Genomic DNA, 17,441 nt, shown 5'->3' with positions numbered 1-17,441 from the left:
ACCACAGAACCTGTTAAGCTCCTGTATGGTTCTTCAGCGGTTCTTCACTGGTTCTTTGGGTTGATTAAGGTGCTATATATCACCACTGCCATACAAAGAACCTGTTAAGCCCCTTTAAAGGTTCTTTATGAGCCAAAGAACCACTGTTGGTGCTGTTTAGCACCATTTTTGTTGAAGAAATACAATGCGATTTGGCACCTCTTGTGGTTCTACATAGCACCATTTGACAAAGGTGCTGTATAATCAAGAGCAGTTCAGAGCATGAAAAGACAATGCAGAAAAGCTGAGCAGATGTGGCGGAAGACGAAACTCGAAATTCACTATAGCATCTATAAAGACAGCCTTCATGCTTTCAATGTGGAACTAGCCACAGCTAGACAGACTTTCTTTTCTAACCTTATAAACAGTAACTTAAACAACACTCGCACTCTTTTTGCGACTGTTGAGAGACTGACAAACCCCCCAAGTCAGATTCCCAGTGAAATGCTCTCCGACAGCAAATGCAATGAGTTTGCTTCCTTCTTTTCTGAGAAGATCAATAATATCAGAAAGGAGATTGGCACATCCTCAAGTTATGCAGAGCTCACACAGATTCGACCGCAATTTCAAAAAGAAGTGACTGTGTGTTTTTAAAAAAATTGATGATAACATTTTGGAAGAAATAGTACAGCACCTTAAATCTTCAACCTGCTATTTTGACACACTTCCCACATCCTTTTTCAAAAATGTGCTTAACTGTTTAGAAGCTGATCTCTTAGAAGTGGTGAATGCCTCACTTCTTTCTGGGACTTTTCCAAACTCCCTTAAAACTGCAGTTGTTAAGCCCTTTCTGAAAAAGCGCAATCTCGATAACACCATGTTGAGCAACTATAGACCCATATCACATCTTCCTTTCATAGGTAAGATTATTGAAAAGGTAGTTTTTAATCAGCTGAACAACTACTTAAACTCAAATGGATACCTGGACAAGTTTCAATCTGGTTTCCGAGCACATCACAGCACAGAGACAGCACTCATTAAGATAATAAATGATATTCGCCTCAATTCTGATTCTGGCAAAATATCAGTGCTTGTACTACTAGATCTTAGTGCTGCGTTTGACACTGTCGATCATAACATACTTCTAGAGAGACTGGAAAACTGGGTCGGGCTTTCTGGGATGGCACTCAAATGGTTCAGATCATACTTAGAAGGGAGAGGTTATTATGCGAGTATAGGAGAGCATAAATCTAAGTGGACGGCCATGACATGTGGAGTCCCACAAGGCTCAATTCTTGCACCGCTCTTGTTTAGCCTGTATATGCTCCCACTAAGTCGGATAATGAGGAAGAACCAAATTGCCTATCACAGCTATGCTGATGATACCCAGATTTACCTAGCCTTATCTCCAAATGACTACAGCCCCATTGACTCCCTCTGCCAATGCATTGATGAAATTAACAGTTGGATGTGCCAGAACTTCCTTCAGTTAAACAAGGAGAAAACTGAAGTCATTGCATTTGGAAACAAAGATGAAGTTCTCAAGGTGAATGCATACCTTGACTCTAGGGGTCAAACAACTAAAAATCAAGTCAGAAATCTTGGGGTGATTCTGGAGACAGACCTTAGTTTCAGTAGTCATGTCAAAGCAGTAACTAAATCAGCATACTATCATCTCAAAAACATTGCAAGAATTAGATGTTTTGTTTCCAGTCAAGACTTGGAGAAACTTGTTCATATCACCAGCAGTGTGGATTACTGTAATGGTCTCCTCACCGGCCTTCCCAAGAAGACCATTAGACAACTGCAGCTCATCCAGAATGCTGCTGCCAGGATTCTGACTAGAATCAGAAAATCTGAGCATATCACACCAGTCCTCACACTGGCTTCCAGTTACATTTAGGATTGATTTTAAAGTAGTTTTACTTGTTTATAAGTCACTCAATGGCCCAGGACCTAAATATATTGCTGATATGCTCACTGAATATAAACCGAACAGACCACTCAGATCATTAGGATCGAGTCAGTTAGAAATGCCAAGGGTTCACACAAAACAAGAGGAGTCTGCTTTTAGCTATTATGCGGCCCGCAGTTGGAACCAGCTTCCAGAAGAGATCAGATGTGCTAAAACATTAGCCACATTTAAATCAAGACTCAAAACTCATCTGTTTAACTGTGCATTTGTTGAATGAGCACTGTGCTATATGTCCGAACTGACTGCAATGAATTTTATGTATAATCATTTTCTTCAAATTTATTTTAAATCAATTTCTATATCATTTTAAAATTCCTTGTTTTTACTGATTTTTAATGTCCATTTCACTTTCTTTTATGTAAAAGCACTTTGAATTACCACTGTGTACAAAATGTGCTATATAAATAAACTTGCCTTACCTTGCCTTGCCTATAGCACCTTTAAAGATATATTGCTGTATAGCACCAAAAGTGGTTCCCCTATGGTTACGAACCAATAACCTCTTTTAGTGCTATATAGCACCAGTTGTTTTTTGAGTGTTTGGCATTCTTCAGAAGCATATGCAGAGCAACATGTGCTACACACATCTAGGAAGAGCACAAGATTGTTGTTTAGGAATAATAGCATCTCTCTGGGTTTCTCCTCATTACCTCAGAATGACTGGGTTGGCCAAATTTTTGATTACTTAATAGGTGTCATATACATTGTTTCATTAAGGCAAATTTGAGTCATCATGATGTGAGCACTTTAAAGTTTTTATCTTCATAATAAAGATGATGATGATCACCTCTTGGTTTTAAACAAGTCATGATGTAATGGGCAACACATTAATAGAGAAGAGGAGAGCAGAAGAGAGGAATGAAAAGGAAGATGTAAAGAGTGATGCATCTGGTTAGCTGGCATTGGGTAATTTAGAAGATGAATGCAGTGTTAAAATATGAAAATTTGCAGAGAATGTATTCACCCTCAGGCCATCTAAGATCTAGATGAGTTTGTTTCTTCATTGGAATAGATTTAGAAAAAAATTGCATTAAAACCCTTGCTCACCAATGAATCCTATGCAGTGAATGGGTGCCGTCAGAATGAGAGTCCAAACAGCTGATAAAAACATCACAATAATCCACACGACTCCAGTCCATCAATTAATGTCTTGCCAAGTGCAAAAAACCTGCATGTTTGTTAATAAATCCATCAAGACATTTTTAACTTTGAACTATTACTTCCAGCTAGTAAATCTATAATATTGCTTTCTTCAGTGAAAAAGTTGTCTCATCGAATCAGGAGAGAAATATGCACAGATCAAGCACCGTTTACAAGCAGAAACGTTCCAAAACAGTTCTAAGCAAATGTCATTGGATTTTAATGAGACTTTTTCACTGGATAAAGCATTATGATGATGCACTTATATTTTTGCGTCTTGTTGAATTTATTACAAAAACAGTTTTTCACAAGACATTAATTGATGGACTTGAGTCATGTGGATTATTGTGGTGTTTTTATAAGCTGTTTGACTCTCTTTCTGACGGCACCCATTTACTGGTGAGCAAGTGACATAATGCTAAATTTCTCCAAATATGTTTAGATAAAGAATGAAACTCATCTACAACTTGGATTGCCTGAGGGTGAGTACATTTTCAGCATTTTTGGGAGTACTGTTCCTTTAATGGTCCTATGTGACACTGTGGCTTCCTTTCTTAGCTGCAGTTGAAGGACAATGCACAATGAGTGGCCTCGTACTGATGTACAGGTCAGCTGTTTCCTGCTCTGAGAGAAACCGTGTGTAAAGGTTTAGGGGGTAACAGGTTTATGGGTAATAATTTTATGTGTATAATTGCAGGTTTTGTCTTCCAAAGTGCTTTGCATTATTGAAAATAATCTTTATTAATCTCAAAAACGTGGTCATGTACTTGACCTCTTGGCAATAGAGAGTAAATTAACATTCCTTGTTTCTCTCTTTTACACAGATGCATGGTATGCGTGAATGTGTTAAGTAAGGACAGGTTATGTAATACTAGTTTAGTATAGTATAGCCTATATTATCACTCACACACAGAATACATTCATACATACATATTTATATACTCTGACCCATCCCCACATGTTGTGCCTTTAGAATTTAAGTGTTACCCTAATATCTACCAGATTTGTGTATAAAAGAAAAGCAGATGTTTCAGAGCTTCTTTGTGAAACCCATTTTTGTTTTTGTTCTTAGAAAGAGCATTGGATGTGTGAACATACATATTTAAAAAAGGAAATATCAGATTAATCCATGAAGCATAAGCTTTGAGGCCTCCCTAAAGAAATATAAAGCATCTGTTTGGTTAGCATTTAGAGACCAATCTTACTGTGAAACTATAGATTTAGAAGGACACACTGGTTACTAAACTGATCCAGTCATATTAGCGCTCTCTTACCTCTTCATTAAAACATTCTCAGTTCTTTTTTACTTATTTTACTCTTTTCTTTTTGCTTGACAGGCAGTGACAGGAAGAAGTTTCGGTGACAAGGATTTTAGAAGCGGGCTGGAGAACGGCATTCTGCTCTGCGAGTGAGTTTTACATGCATACATACACTGTAGATGTAAATGAAAATTGTTTATTGGAAATTAAGATCTCTTGCTTTAAAAAATTATTCCGATTAAATGCAGATGTTACAAATGCACCAGTATGAATTCCAAATACAAACTTGTTTGTAGAAGCATTATTTAGGCTACATCTAGCTAAATTTATGTTACAGAGGACAAATAAAAATACTGAAATATGGATAAAACCACCTGATTATGATCACTACACTACTGTTAAAATGTTTCTTTTTGAAGTCTATTTTAATATAAAATGTCATGAATTCATGTGATTTTCAGCAGCCATTACTCCAGTCTTCTAATATGCTGATTTGGTGCTAAAATATTTATTATTTTAATGTTGCAAACAGTTGTGCAACTTTTTTATGGAAACTGTGATACATTTTTTTCATGATTCTTTGGTAAATAGAAAGTTCAAAAGAACTGCATTTGTGTGAAATATTTTGTAATAAATATGAAGTGTTCATAAAATTAAAAAAAAAAAAGTTTATAAAAATGTTTGCCTGACCCCAAATTTGTGAACACTAGTGTAATTATTAAAAACAAAATAATATATTTGTATTATTTTATCTCTTTTTTTTAAAATGAAAAATATATGTAAAAAGAAAAAAGGAATTAAAATAAATTACTGAAACCTTTCTTTGCAGGGCCATGAGTCATTTTAATGATGTTATGAGTCAACCCACATATTATGTGCTCTAATGTAATCTTTCTCTCTCTTTCTCTCTCTCCCTCTCTTTCATCATGTGATGTATTAGGTTGCTGAGTGCAATCAAACCAGGTCTTGTGAAAAAGATCAATAGACTTCCAACACCCATTGCAGGGCTGGTGAGTGTGGTTAATGTGTGTGTGTTTGTTTTCCATGTGTTTGTGGTGTTCTGTGCCTGTTTGTGTCAGGCCAGTCTCAGCACTGCTGTCTCAGAACAAATCCAGTACTGTCCCAATTTGTGTGTGTATCTGTGTGTGCGGTAGTTATTTTATGTTTATGCCGTCAAAATATCAGAGAAGTACAGCTCCTAATGAGAGAATCAAGTGAAGCTTATCAGTGGTTTATAGTTATAGCTCAAAAGCAGTCGTGGGACAGTTTAGTTTAATTAGATACAAAAACTCTGGTATTACATAGTACTTTATCATAAGTGTCATGGCAAGCTATTTTGTGCCCCTTGCAAACGTAGAACAAAACTGCCTAAAACACATTCTACACAACTTTAGATGTTTGTTCTTCAAATAATGAGATCCTTTTCCTCACTCTGGATTGATAACTTGCAGCTCAAACATAAGTGTATACATGTGGGCACATAGTGGGCAGCAGGTGCATAATATGTAATACTATAATATTTCTTTTCATCAGGATAATCTGACCATGTTTCTGAGAGGATGCGAAGAGCTGGGATTGAAGGGATCACAGCTGTTCGATCCCGGAGACCTGCAGGATACTTCGATACGAGCAAACTTGACGTATGTGTGTGTTTGTATGCATGAACAGATGGTATAAGGAGGAGCAGGAGACTGATTATGTGCAGAAAAATTAATGGGATAAATCATAACAATTAATTTGGTGACTATAGGACATCTTGCCTTTTGAGTCAATCACAGCAGCTCATCTTTTTCCTTTAAGAACATAGATTTACATTACCTAACCAATCTGAAAAAAGCTGTTTTAGCGAAAGAAGCTATATTTTTGTTTTAATTGGTGATTTGAATTGTTCAGTTGAAACATAAGCTAAGCCAGCAGTTTTTTGGAGAATTTTGGTAAATCCCTATTCAAGTAGGTATTAGCTGAACTTTCACTACTGTGCAAAAGTTTGGAGTTAGTAAGATGTTTACAATTTAAGATAGTAACATTCAGAAAGGATTTATTAAATTGAGCAAAAGCTAGTTTTACATTGGCAAAGACTTACATTGTTACAAAAAAAAGACTATTTCCAATAAACGCTGTTCTTTTTGTAAATCTATTTCACACAAATGCTGTTCTTTTGAACTTTCTATTTATCAAAGAATCCTGAAAAAATCCTGAATCTTGAGCATCATTAGAATGATTTCTGAAGGATCATGTGACACTGAAGACTGGAAAAATGGCTGCTGAAAATTCAGCTTTGCATCACAGGAATAAATTACATTCTAAAAATATATTGAAATAGAAAACACTTGTTTTAAATTGTAGTAATATTTCACAGTATTACTGTATTTTATCAACAATAAAAAAGTAATATATTTAAAATACATTTATTTCATGCCAAGTATAGTTCAAATCTTAACTCGAGACTTCTGATATAAAAATTTTAATGAAACTTTATTTGGAATATTACTTGTGCACAATGCACATTTCTTATTAATAAGCCTAAAATGTGTTTTAATGTCACTCTTGATAAGGATTGCATGATCTTTATATAATATCGGTCTTTAAATGCAAAATATTTAGTGTACCTAAATTATACTTGCAATAGTTCCACTTTAGCACAATCAAATATACTAAGTATGTCTTTAATTGGACTTCAGCACTACTTCCGTACAATTAAAGTGCATCAAGTACAAAATTAGTTGTTTCAATTTAGCAGACTTGAAGTATACCAGTTTAGTATACTAAGTACAATTTTATTAATTACATAGATATGAAAATGTATTTGAAGTATACTTAGCATGAAATAAATGTATTTCAAATACATTTAAGTATATTTATTTTTCACCAGGGTGGTGAGCATAAGAGGCTCCTTTCAAAAACATTAACAAATCTTACCAACCCCAAACTTTTCAATGGTAGTATATATCTATTGCTTAGATAGTAAACGGCTGTTTTCTCTGTCTTTTTGTGCTGTAGGGGCTCTGACTGCAGTAGAAAGCTGAAGAATGTAAGTACACTGAACAATTCTCATAATCTTTAAAAATGTCAGTTTGAGATTGATTTACATTTGTGCTGGTTGTTTTAAATTCTCCTCTGTGTTTTTGAATGATTAGGTACTCATAACCATATACTGGCTCGGTAAAGCTGCTAACAGCTGTGCAACATATAACAGCCCCACACTCGACCTGAAAGAGTTTGAGGGGCTTCTTTCCATGATGCGAAAGGTAAATCAAATCTTGCTAAGAACACTAAACCTTTAAAACAGCCTGATAAATAAAATAATCAATACACTGTTTTTCATTCTCTTTTTTTATGTATATTTGGTGTGCAGGAGTATGTAAATGAAGATTTAGACTCCCCGAAGCGCAGTATAAGGGACAGCGGTTACATTGACAGCTGGGAATCAGAGCGCTCTGATTCGCTGTCTCCTCCGAGGCATGGCCGTGATGATTCGTTTGACAGTCTCGACTCATTTGGCTCACGATCACAGAACACACCCTCCCCAGACACAGTTATTCGCTGCAACAGTGATGGTATGACTTACTCTTCTATTATTTTTTTTTTTTTCATCATACTAGATCATGTTAAGTCAATATTTCAGTGAAATATTAATTCTCTGTAATTGTGTAATACTATATCACAATAGTACTGTTTTTACTGTAGTTTTGATCAAATAAATACAGCCTTGGTGAGATTAGGAGATGACACACAACTTTAAAGGGGACCTATTATGCAAAAATCACTTTTATAAGCTGTTTGAACACAGTTGTGTGGCCGCAGTGTGTGAAAACAACCAGCCTATAATGGTAAAAATCCACCAACTCATTTTTTTATAAAACCAATAAATCATAAACGGTCTCTCCAGATGAGCTGTTTCAGATTCTCCCTCTGTTCACGTCACCGAGGGGAAAAAGTCTCGCCCATTTGTGAAGCTCTCTGTCATATTAGCATAAACACAGCCCTGAGTGAGAAGATGCGGTCTGCCATTACTGGAGATATATACGTCAGCACCAAAGAGGCTTTACAAGTGTTGTGTTTTGGGATGCACTAATGAACATAGGAGTCGCCATAATCTCCCCCGATCTGAGCCGAGGACACTGTGGTTAAATTTCATTTTCAAAGTAAATAACTAGAAAAAATCGGTAACATCCCCTAAATGTTTAGGAATTAATAACAATAACTTCAATAACTTGAATTTATTATGTACAGTATCATCAGCACTGTCTGCTAATGCGAAGCTGGAGCTCTTGAAGTTCCGCCCTCTTCTCCGGGAGCAACAGCTCACTCGCATTTAAAGCAACATACTCAAATCAGCGCATTTTGGCTCACACCCTAAAAGTGGCAATTTTAACAAGCTGTAAAAAAATTATCTGTGGGGTATATTAAGCTAAAACCTCACATATACGCTCTGGGGACATCAGAGACTTATTTTACATCTTGTAAAAAGGGGCATAATAGGTCCCCTATAAAATGGCAAAGTATACAGTATATATATATATATATATATATATATATATATATATATATATATATATATATATATATATATATATATATATATATATATATATATATATATATAATATTGTTTTTTTACTGTTTGAAACATTGAATTGTCAAAGCGTTGGAAATGTAATTTCGCACATGATTCCTATATCTTATGCACACACACACACCTTCGTGCAAGAGCAGCTTGGGGTAAAAACATAATCATGAACTTCGGACTCAAAGAGAAGAAGAACACATTCCCACATATGTGCAGTGGGGGTGGAGAGTGCAGCTGTTATACTGGACAGACATTTAAACACTCATCCATGAGTGTGTGAGAGGCACAACATGAGCTGTATCTGATTAGTAAATCCAGACATGGACAGACTCAAAACTGTGACTGAAAAAACCCCATAAAAGACCAAGGAGCTTCTAAACTGTGTATGTGTGCGTGTCTGAGCGTGTGTGATTTTCAGTTTAAAGATAAACCAGCACTTTTATTTCGATTTGTTTTATTTTTATTTTTGAAACAGGAATTAGCAACCTTTTGACAATAAGTGCATTTTTAAGCTATTCTTGGTTACTATATAACACAAAGTTTTTAAGCCAACAAGTTTAATTAGGATTAAGGTGAAAATAAAATAAAATGAAATAAAACCACTTGTCTAAAACAAAACAAAACCACGTGTCAGTTGGCCAGTAACTTTATTATGCACTTGAAATATAGGTGGTTTATGTGAAAGTTTACGAATGAGAAGCTGACCCTCGCTGATTAAAGCAATGTAAGCTATTCAATTTAAAGACATACAAACCATCTACTAAAGAAAAATATGTTGCAACTCACATCTTGGTACCATTATAAAGTTGTTTATTGTGTGTATTTTTAATAAAATTAATATAATTACAATAAAAAATGTATGTAATATTAATAGCTGACAATGTTTGTACCACTTTATTTATTTAAAGTATTTGACTTTAAATAAAAAGACTGCATGACAGTGGAAGTACTACTGCAAGAAGCTTTTAGTATGTCGATGTTAGCAAAAACTACATAAAATAAATTAATATAATATGCAATTATTGACCATGATGTAATCAGTTTAGACAAGCTTAAACACATTTGCACTCAAATACATGCACTTCACAGCTTTCGACTCTGATCTGATGGCGGCATCAAACCCAACACCCAATGTATGAAATATAAATGACTTTTTCTCTGTAAACACCTAAAAATATGAAATACTAATACTAAATGCCAACACATTTTGACAATAATAAAAACAAAGCATGTTTTTTCTCAATATGTCCTTCTGACAGACTCTGAAGGTGATGCTGGACATAGAAAGTTGCCAGACGTGCGTAAGGATGACATGTCTGCCCGCCGCGTGTCCTACAAAGAGCCTCGCGCAGCTCTACCCTTTAATCAGTATCTGCCAAACAAAAGCAACCAGACCAACTACCTTCCTGCTCCCCTGAGGAAGAGGAGGAGCGACAGAGAGGAAGACAGGAGGAGTCTGAGCAACTCAACATCTCCTGTAGGAGGAGAAAGACCTCTCAGGTAATCAAAGCCACTGTGATAAACAGCAAGTGTTTGGTTTTTTTTATTTCTCAGGTTGTGGCTGCAATAAGGCTGAGACACATCATACATCTGAACAAAAATCAGTACGCACAAGCATCATCTGTTTCACCTGTCTGAGTTTGTTTGATTCATCCTGTATTATCCACAAGTGTGTTGGTGAGCGCTGTGAAAATTCCCATTGCTCCCCACAGACAAGAGTGCTTAGAAGTGTTAAAAGAGGGGGCTGTCGTGTCTCGAAGCCTTGCGTTGCAGAAAAATTCCACCTGGGTGAATGATAAAGGGGTGGAGCTTGAGGAGGCGGAGCTTAAGAAAATGAGAAAGATGGAAAAGGCAGGAATAAAAGTACTACCTGCCTCTGTGCAATATAACAGGTCAGCAGTTGAATGCATGTGTATGCAGAGACTAACTGCTAACTAGTTGTGTGTAAGGCCTAGTAGCTAAAGATGGGTGCTGTTAACCACAACGCTTGTGTGTTCAAATCCATGAGTTGTCATCTAACCCCAGGTTACTGTGTGGGAAATGTCCCTTTATACTTTTGCTTTGAATTTGTGCTGCTGAGAATTGTTTCAGCTAAATTGTAGCATGGTGTGACATGGTTGTGAATTAGCTTTAGCTTTTGTAGCTTAGCTAATGTTTTGAGTTGATGTCAGCTGTGTAGTGTGAAATTGCAATGACTTGTTTTGTCAGCTTGTGAATGAACTGGATGTGATTCAGACTAGTCTGAATCTGTGCTAATTTGTGATGATGAACGTGTGTGACTTTTATTGGGTTGAGCATATTATGTTAGTTATGCTAATTTGGTTTATTCAGAAATCCTGATGTCTGCATCAACTCCTGATATGGAAAGACTAACATCTCTACATTATAGAGTGCAACAGTCCCAATTATTTTCTCCATATGAGAGTTTATTTTGAGTGATAACTTTTAAACTATGACCTACTGTGGGCTAAAAGGTTGTTAATTGATGGTATATCAACATTATTTCAACTTATTCTTAAATAATCATGTTCAGCAGTGGAATTCCTGGTAGAAACTACATTACCCATGATTCTGAAGAGAAATTTCCACCAATCAGAGAATCATGACAAGCAAATCATGTTAAAAGATTTCTTTAGTGCCTGCCCATTTTGCAATAAATGCAAAACATAATGCACAATATTGGATTTTTTCCACACACACAAAATCAACATCTTTAAATCAATAGATTTAAATTTCTTGTTTTTAAATTGATTGTCATTAAGCCATATGGGAAAAAACTTCCGGAACCAAGGCCATTAAAATTGGAAGCACACTGTTGAACTCTGTTTTTCTAAAAATATATTCAAATGTTGTCATGGTAAATTTTTCTCCTCAGTCCAATTGTGAACCCTGTGGAGCCCAGTAATGTTAAACTACCTTCACCTGACATCATTCTCCGTCGTGACAATGAGTTCATGCGCACCGCTGCTCCACAACAGTGGGACTCGAATGAGGAAGATGATGATGAGGAGGCAGAACGGAAGGTTCCAGATGTTCAAAAGGATGATCTTGCTTCTCGCAGAGCACGAATGAATCAGTTTAAACCCAGTGTGGCACATCACTACCTGCCACGCTCTTGTAGCTGGAAGGACCGAGAAAAATGGGAGGGAATCAGACTGGCATCCCAGCATGCCGTGTTGGAGAGGATTGAGAAGATGCAACAGGAGAAAAGAAGGTGTGCTTGTGACAGAGAGTGATGGGGTCTCATGCTCAGGGACTAGTTATATTGGCTTTACAAATATAACACAATGTTATTGGACAAATCTGGGTCAGGGTTTTTTCAAACTCATTATCTCAGAGACTTGTGGCCATAGTTTGCTATTGATGCTTTGGGAAAAACACTTCCAAGTGAGACTTTGTCAAGCCAACAAGTTTGTTTTCAATATCTTTACTTTTTGTATTATAGTGTTGTTCTATTTGCCTCTGTAGCTCTAGTAACTTTTCTGATTACAGAGTTTGTCCATACATTACATACCATACATGTGGTATCATGCATTGTGCATAAAAATTAGGTGTATACCATTATAGTTGGTCTGTTGTCAGTATTAGTATTGTTGCTATGTTCTGTGGGATTATGGCTTAATTTTTTCTGTTTCTTACAATGCTACATTTCTATCACAGTCAGGCTGACTCTGCCTCCCCTGAGGTGCCAATCATAATTCTTAAGGACAATCCTTTCCTGAATCCTGAAAAAGACAGGGGACAAGAGGGAAATGAGGAAGATGAGAAAGAGATAGAGGGGAAGATAGTTGTTCCAAACCCACTCAAAGATGATCTAGCCAGGAGGCGGACTGGGAGAGGGCCACACCCTCCCAAAGATCCTCATCAGTCATTGGTCCAGACTTCCATCACTCAGTCAGACCTGGAGAAATGGCAGAGGCTCAAGATGAATACAGATAGCAGGTGCCTCAAAACAAACACGTTCTCTAACACTTTTGCCCCTTTTTTTTTTTTTTTAAACGCACATTACGCACATTTGACCACAGGGTCCAAAATTAACACAAATAATGTGACTTCGGTGAGTAAATAAAATGGAGTTACTGGTAAATTTATTAGGAACTGTAACATTATACATGGTTTAAATTTTACACGAAGACTGTGATCCTGGAAGTGACTGAAATTATGGAAGAAAAAACTACTAAAAATAAATAATTTGTAAAAAATAATTCATAAATTGCAATGAAAAAAAATATTTATAATATTCTTTAAATATTAATATTAGAATTTGTTTCTGTAATGTCAATATTTAAAGGGTTAATTTACTCAAAAATGTAAATTCTGTCATTAATTACTCACCCTCATGTCTTTCCAAACCCGTAAGACCTTTGTTCATCTTTGGAGCACAAATTAAGATATTTTTGATGAAATCCAACAGCTTTCTGACCCTCCATAGAGCGCATGTTAAATCTCGATAATGGGGGAAGAAGGTCACTTGGAGGAGAAGAATACATTTTTGAATAATCTTATTGTTGAATAAAGTCGTTATTTTTGTTTTCTTTGCGCACAAAAAGTATTCTCGTAACTTCGTAAAATTATGGTTGAACCTCTCATGTCACATGGACTATTTTACTGATGTCCTTACTACGTTTCTGGGTCTGGGAACATTTCAGTTGCATTGCTGTCTATGCAGGGTCAGAAAGCTCTTGGATTTCATCAAAAATATCTTAATTTGTGTTCCGAAGATAAACAAAGGTCTTACAGGTTTGGAATGGCATGAGGGTGAGAAATTAATCACAGAATTTTCATTTTTGGGTGAAGTAACCTTTTAATATTTACATTTAAATAATTAAATATTTAAACTATATATTTAAATTCATTTGTTATTTGCATGTGTGGCAAAAAGCATTTCCTCCTGCTTAGCTCAGTGTATCCTTTATACTGATCTACAGTGAATCTGACTCCACTCCTGCTGAAGTGTCAATCATAACTCGCAAGGACAACCCCTTCCTGACCCCAGAGAAAGACAGTGAGAGTGAGCAGGAGAAGGAGGAGGGAACAGACAGAGAGAAAGGGGCGAGAGTGGTGATACCTAATGTAAAGACAGATGACCTGGCCAGAAGGCGGGGCCAAAGTGGGCCTGTCCCACAGAGGGACCCCCGGCAGTCATTGGCTCAAACAACCATCACTCAGTCAGACCTGGAGAAATGGCAAAGGCTCAAGATGAATACAGAGAGCAGGTGCCTGACATGTGACCTTTACCTTTGACCCCTGACATAGCATGACTCATCAACACGCTTCAAGACATTTTAGAAGTTTCACACTGCTGAAACTTTGAGCTTATTACTCAGATTGTATGCTTTCTGTGTTTTTTACACATTAAGCAGAAGACACAGCTCCAGTTTATAGAATAAAATAACCTTATTATTATTATTTTTTTTTTTTCAGTTTGTGTCTAACACTGTGTCCTAACCAGATATGGTACAATAAAGCAACATACAATAGAATCTTTTCCATGTAAATTCTATGCATTTTTCCCACTGAGTGGTCCCACTGTACCACTCTTAGCTTGCTCAATAGTTGTAAGAGAAAATGCTATTCAAAATGCATTACATTACATTATATTACTACAATACTGTTCAAAAGTTTGGGTTCAGTAAGATTATAATCAAATAAGAAATTATTTGTTCTTTTTAACTTTTGTATTCATCAAAAAATCCAATATTCCACAAAACAGCTATCAAAAGTCTTTTTAGCATTGATAAGAAATGTTCCTTGTGTACCAAATCAACATATTAGAATGATTTCTGAAGGATCATGTGACACTGAAGTATGGAGTAATGGCTGCTGAAAATTCAGCTTTGCCATCACAGGAATAAATTACATTTAAAAATATTAAACAGTTATTTTAAATTGTGCTAAAATATTTGACAGTACCCCGGTTTTATTGTTATTTTCTTATCAAATAAATGCAGCCTTGGTGAAAATTAAAAATCATACTAATCCCAAACTTTTGAATGGTACTGTAAATTCAAATTATATTGGGATATTTGGTATAAAAAAGATAATGTTAACTGTTATATATTATGAACTATTAAAACAGTAAATATTTTATAATTTATTGTGCCCTTAGGACAATGTCAAATAAAAGCCAGCAGTGCTATTTTACAGTATATAGCACACGTTCATATAATTTATATTATATATATATTTTTTAATATAGCAAATTTATAATAGGGTCAAAAACGAGACGTCTCCATTTTGGTGTCCACATCAAATTAGTAATTTTAAATACTTAAATGTTAAATGCAAGTAATGCGTTTACTTTTGTATTTCAAATAACTTTTATGAAAATAAAATGTCAGAATATTGAGGAAATAATGTTCCAAAGTGTAAAAAAAAAAAATCTGCATAATGGTCCGGGCTTTGATTTTACCATTACATTTTTAAATAAAATATTAAATAAAAATGTACAATACCAAGTCCAAAAAATATATTTGTCTTTTAATTAGTCATCAAATGGTTCTTGTTTAAAATATGCTTAAGATTTGTTGGTATATAAATATTGTTACACTTAATGACATTTTAGTGGGTGTCTTCTGTTAATCATGGTAAATAATGTATGATAGTCAATATTTTTGCTCAGAAAAACGTAAAATTAAACCGTATATATTCTATTCCAACAGCTAATTTCACACACAGTATAAGTCTGCATTTGAAATATATGGCTGCTTTTATATTTTAAGAAGAGTGTGTTCTTTAAATATGTTTTGATTGGCTGTGATTGTGCGCCATTATACTGTATTTTTGCTGAGAGTGTAGACAGACAAATTACTTGTTGCTGATAAAGTATTACGCCTGGTTAAGACACAGTGTGAGCCTAAAATATATTTAAATCAGTCAAGGCTTACAGCCAAGAAGCTTGGTCTGTCATTGGCTCGAGTGCTACGTAATAGGGCTCTGTCTCGTTACGCTGTTGTGGAGATGTTTGTTAAAGTGGGCTTTTGTGAGACTCTAAATTCTGTTAGCAGAGGGAAGCCCCTTGCTAGCAAACAGACTTCACCAAGGCAACTATTGAAACCAAGAGATGCTCACAGAGAATGAGGGATGGGAGCATGCAAGTGTTAGACGACATACTAAACTGTTGTAGAAGAGCCAAGGCTGTGTGTCATTCCTTCAGTAATTTCCCTTTTGTATGTTTCAAAAGGCCATGCTTGCATCAGCGTCAGTGGGTTTATTTGGATATCACACAAATTCCCATCCAGACAATCCATTGATTTGACTGACGTGGACTTTCTGCATTGGTATATTTTAGTTTTCACGATTTCTTTCCCTCGCTCCTCTAATTCTTCTCTCTTTTTCTTGTTTACTCACGTGTCATGTATGTGTGTGCGTGTGAACAGCGATGACCCTATTGTCCCTCTGTGTCAGACGTGTCTTGAGAAAGGCTGCCTCTCTGTTTCCTCCAAGATGAAGGTTGCCAAGAACGACCTGGCCAGTTGCCGAGAACGTTCCTCCGGTGAACGGCGGCGTTTTGTGACATTTGGGGGTGTGACAGAGATGGAGAGTACTTCCTGGAAAGAGGAGGAGAATGAGGAAGGGGGAGAGGGACAGGGGGACGAGGCAGAGAAGCTTCGGTATCTCCTCTCGATGGCTCCTGTTGCTGTGCCCACCATAGGGCTGGGCTCCATACTGACAAAGAGAGCGGTGGGCAGGTAGGGAGAGAAAGAAAGGCAGAAAGAGAAGAATAGATGCATAACTACATGCACATTCAGGCACAACTGACCAAAACGCACACATTTTTCTCTGAGGGTCATTGATAATATTAGTCAAGAGGCTGTTGTACACTTAAAACTTAATACAGTATAGTATAGTACTACAGTACAGTTATATATATACTATATTATGACCGTTTCAGGTGCTATATATATATATATATATATATATTGCACCTGAAACGGTCATAATATAGTTTCTGATGACTATTTTCTACCGTCTTTCCAACCAGTTAGAATTAACTGTCCCTTTAAGTCTTCTGTGTAAGTGTAACTATAATATAGAAATATAAAAATTTAAATATATAGAATTATATTTTTATATTATGAAAAGATCAAATATATCTATGTGTGTATATATTCACATTTATATTTATAAATAAATTCGATAAAAATATTAAATGAAAAGGTAAGACTTTTTTTTTAAATAAAAGAGAAATAACTTCTAAGAAATCAATTTGCTTATTTAGTGTATTCCAAATAAACTCATATAATTTTTCGGCTTAGTTGCATTCATGCCATGTTGGAATTACCGAAATTATGAGATTCCAACTTGAAAAAAACGTTCATGTCCTCTTAGACCTCATAATTACAACTTGTAAACTTTCAACTTTTTGAGAGCTCTGACCGTTACCACCTGACTGCCACAACGCCATACTCAAAATGGCAGCGGCTTCAGCTGAAAGTGAAAAAGTGACGTGACATGTGGCCAAGTATGGTGACCCATACTCAGAATTCGTGCTCTGCATTTAACCCATCCAAAGTGC

The 17,441-nt window shown here is 35.9% G+C and overlaps 2 protein-coding genes across 2 annotated transcripts in view; both read left to right on the top strand.

Moving 5' to 3' along the window:
* Positions 1 to 17,441, top strand: part of LOC306873994 (LIM and calponin homology domains-containing protein 1-like) — a 56,897-nt gene that overhangs the window by 12,213 nt on the left and 27,243 nt on the right. The window contains exons 2-8 of the mRNA XM_079423635.1: positions 4,432 to 4,502; positions 5,294 to 5,363; positions 5,887 to 5,993; positions 7,354 to 7,384; positions 7,491 to 7,601; positions 7,709 to 7,910; positions 10,183 to 10,423. Coding sequence (XP_079279761.1) covers positions 4,432 to 4,502; positions 5,294 to 5,363; positions 5,887 to 5,993; positions 7,354 to 7,384; positions 7,491 to 7,601; positions 7,709 to 7,910; positions 10,183 to 10,423 — 833 coding nt within the window. The remainder of the gene's footprint in view (positions 1 to 4,431; positions 4,503 to 5,293; positions 5,364 to 5,886; positions 5,994 to 7,353; positions 7,385 to 7,490; positions 7,602 to 7,708; positions 7,911 to 10,182; positions 10,424 to 17,441) is intronic.
* Positions 10,665 to 14,399, top strand: LOC306873995 (uncharacterized protein). Its single transcript, XM_079423636.1, has 2 exons — positions 10,665 to 12,865; positions 13,852 to 14,399. The coding sequence occupies exons 1-2, from the start codon at positions 12,564 to 12,566 to the stop codon at positions 14,165 to 14,167; spliced, it is 618 nt and encodes a 205-aa protein (XP_079279762.1). The 5' UTR covers positions 10,665 to 12,563; the 3' UTR covers positions 14,168 to 14,399.

This window comes from Barbus barbus (genome assembly GCF_936440315.1).
Source record: "Barbus barbus genome assembly, chromosome: 8".
NCBI classification, from domain to species: domain Eukaryota; kingdom Metazoa; phylum Chordata; class Actinopteri; order Cypriniformes; family Cyprinidae; genus Barbus; species Barbus barbus.
The sequence above is the reverse complement of the archived record's forward strand: the minus strand, read 5'-3'. Positions and strand labels throughout refer to the sequence as shown.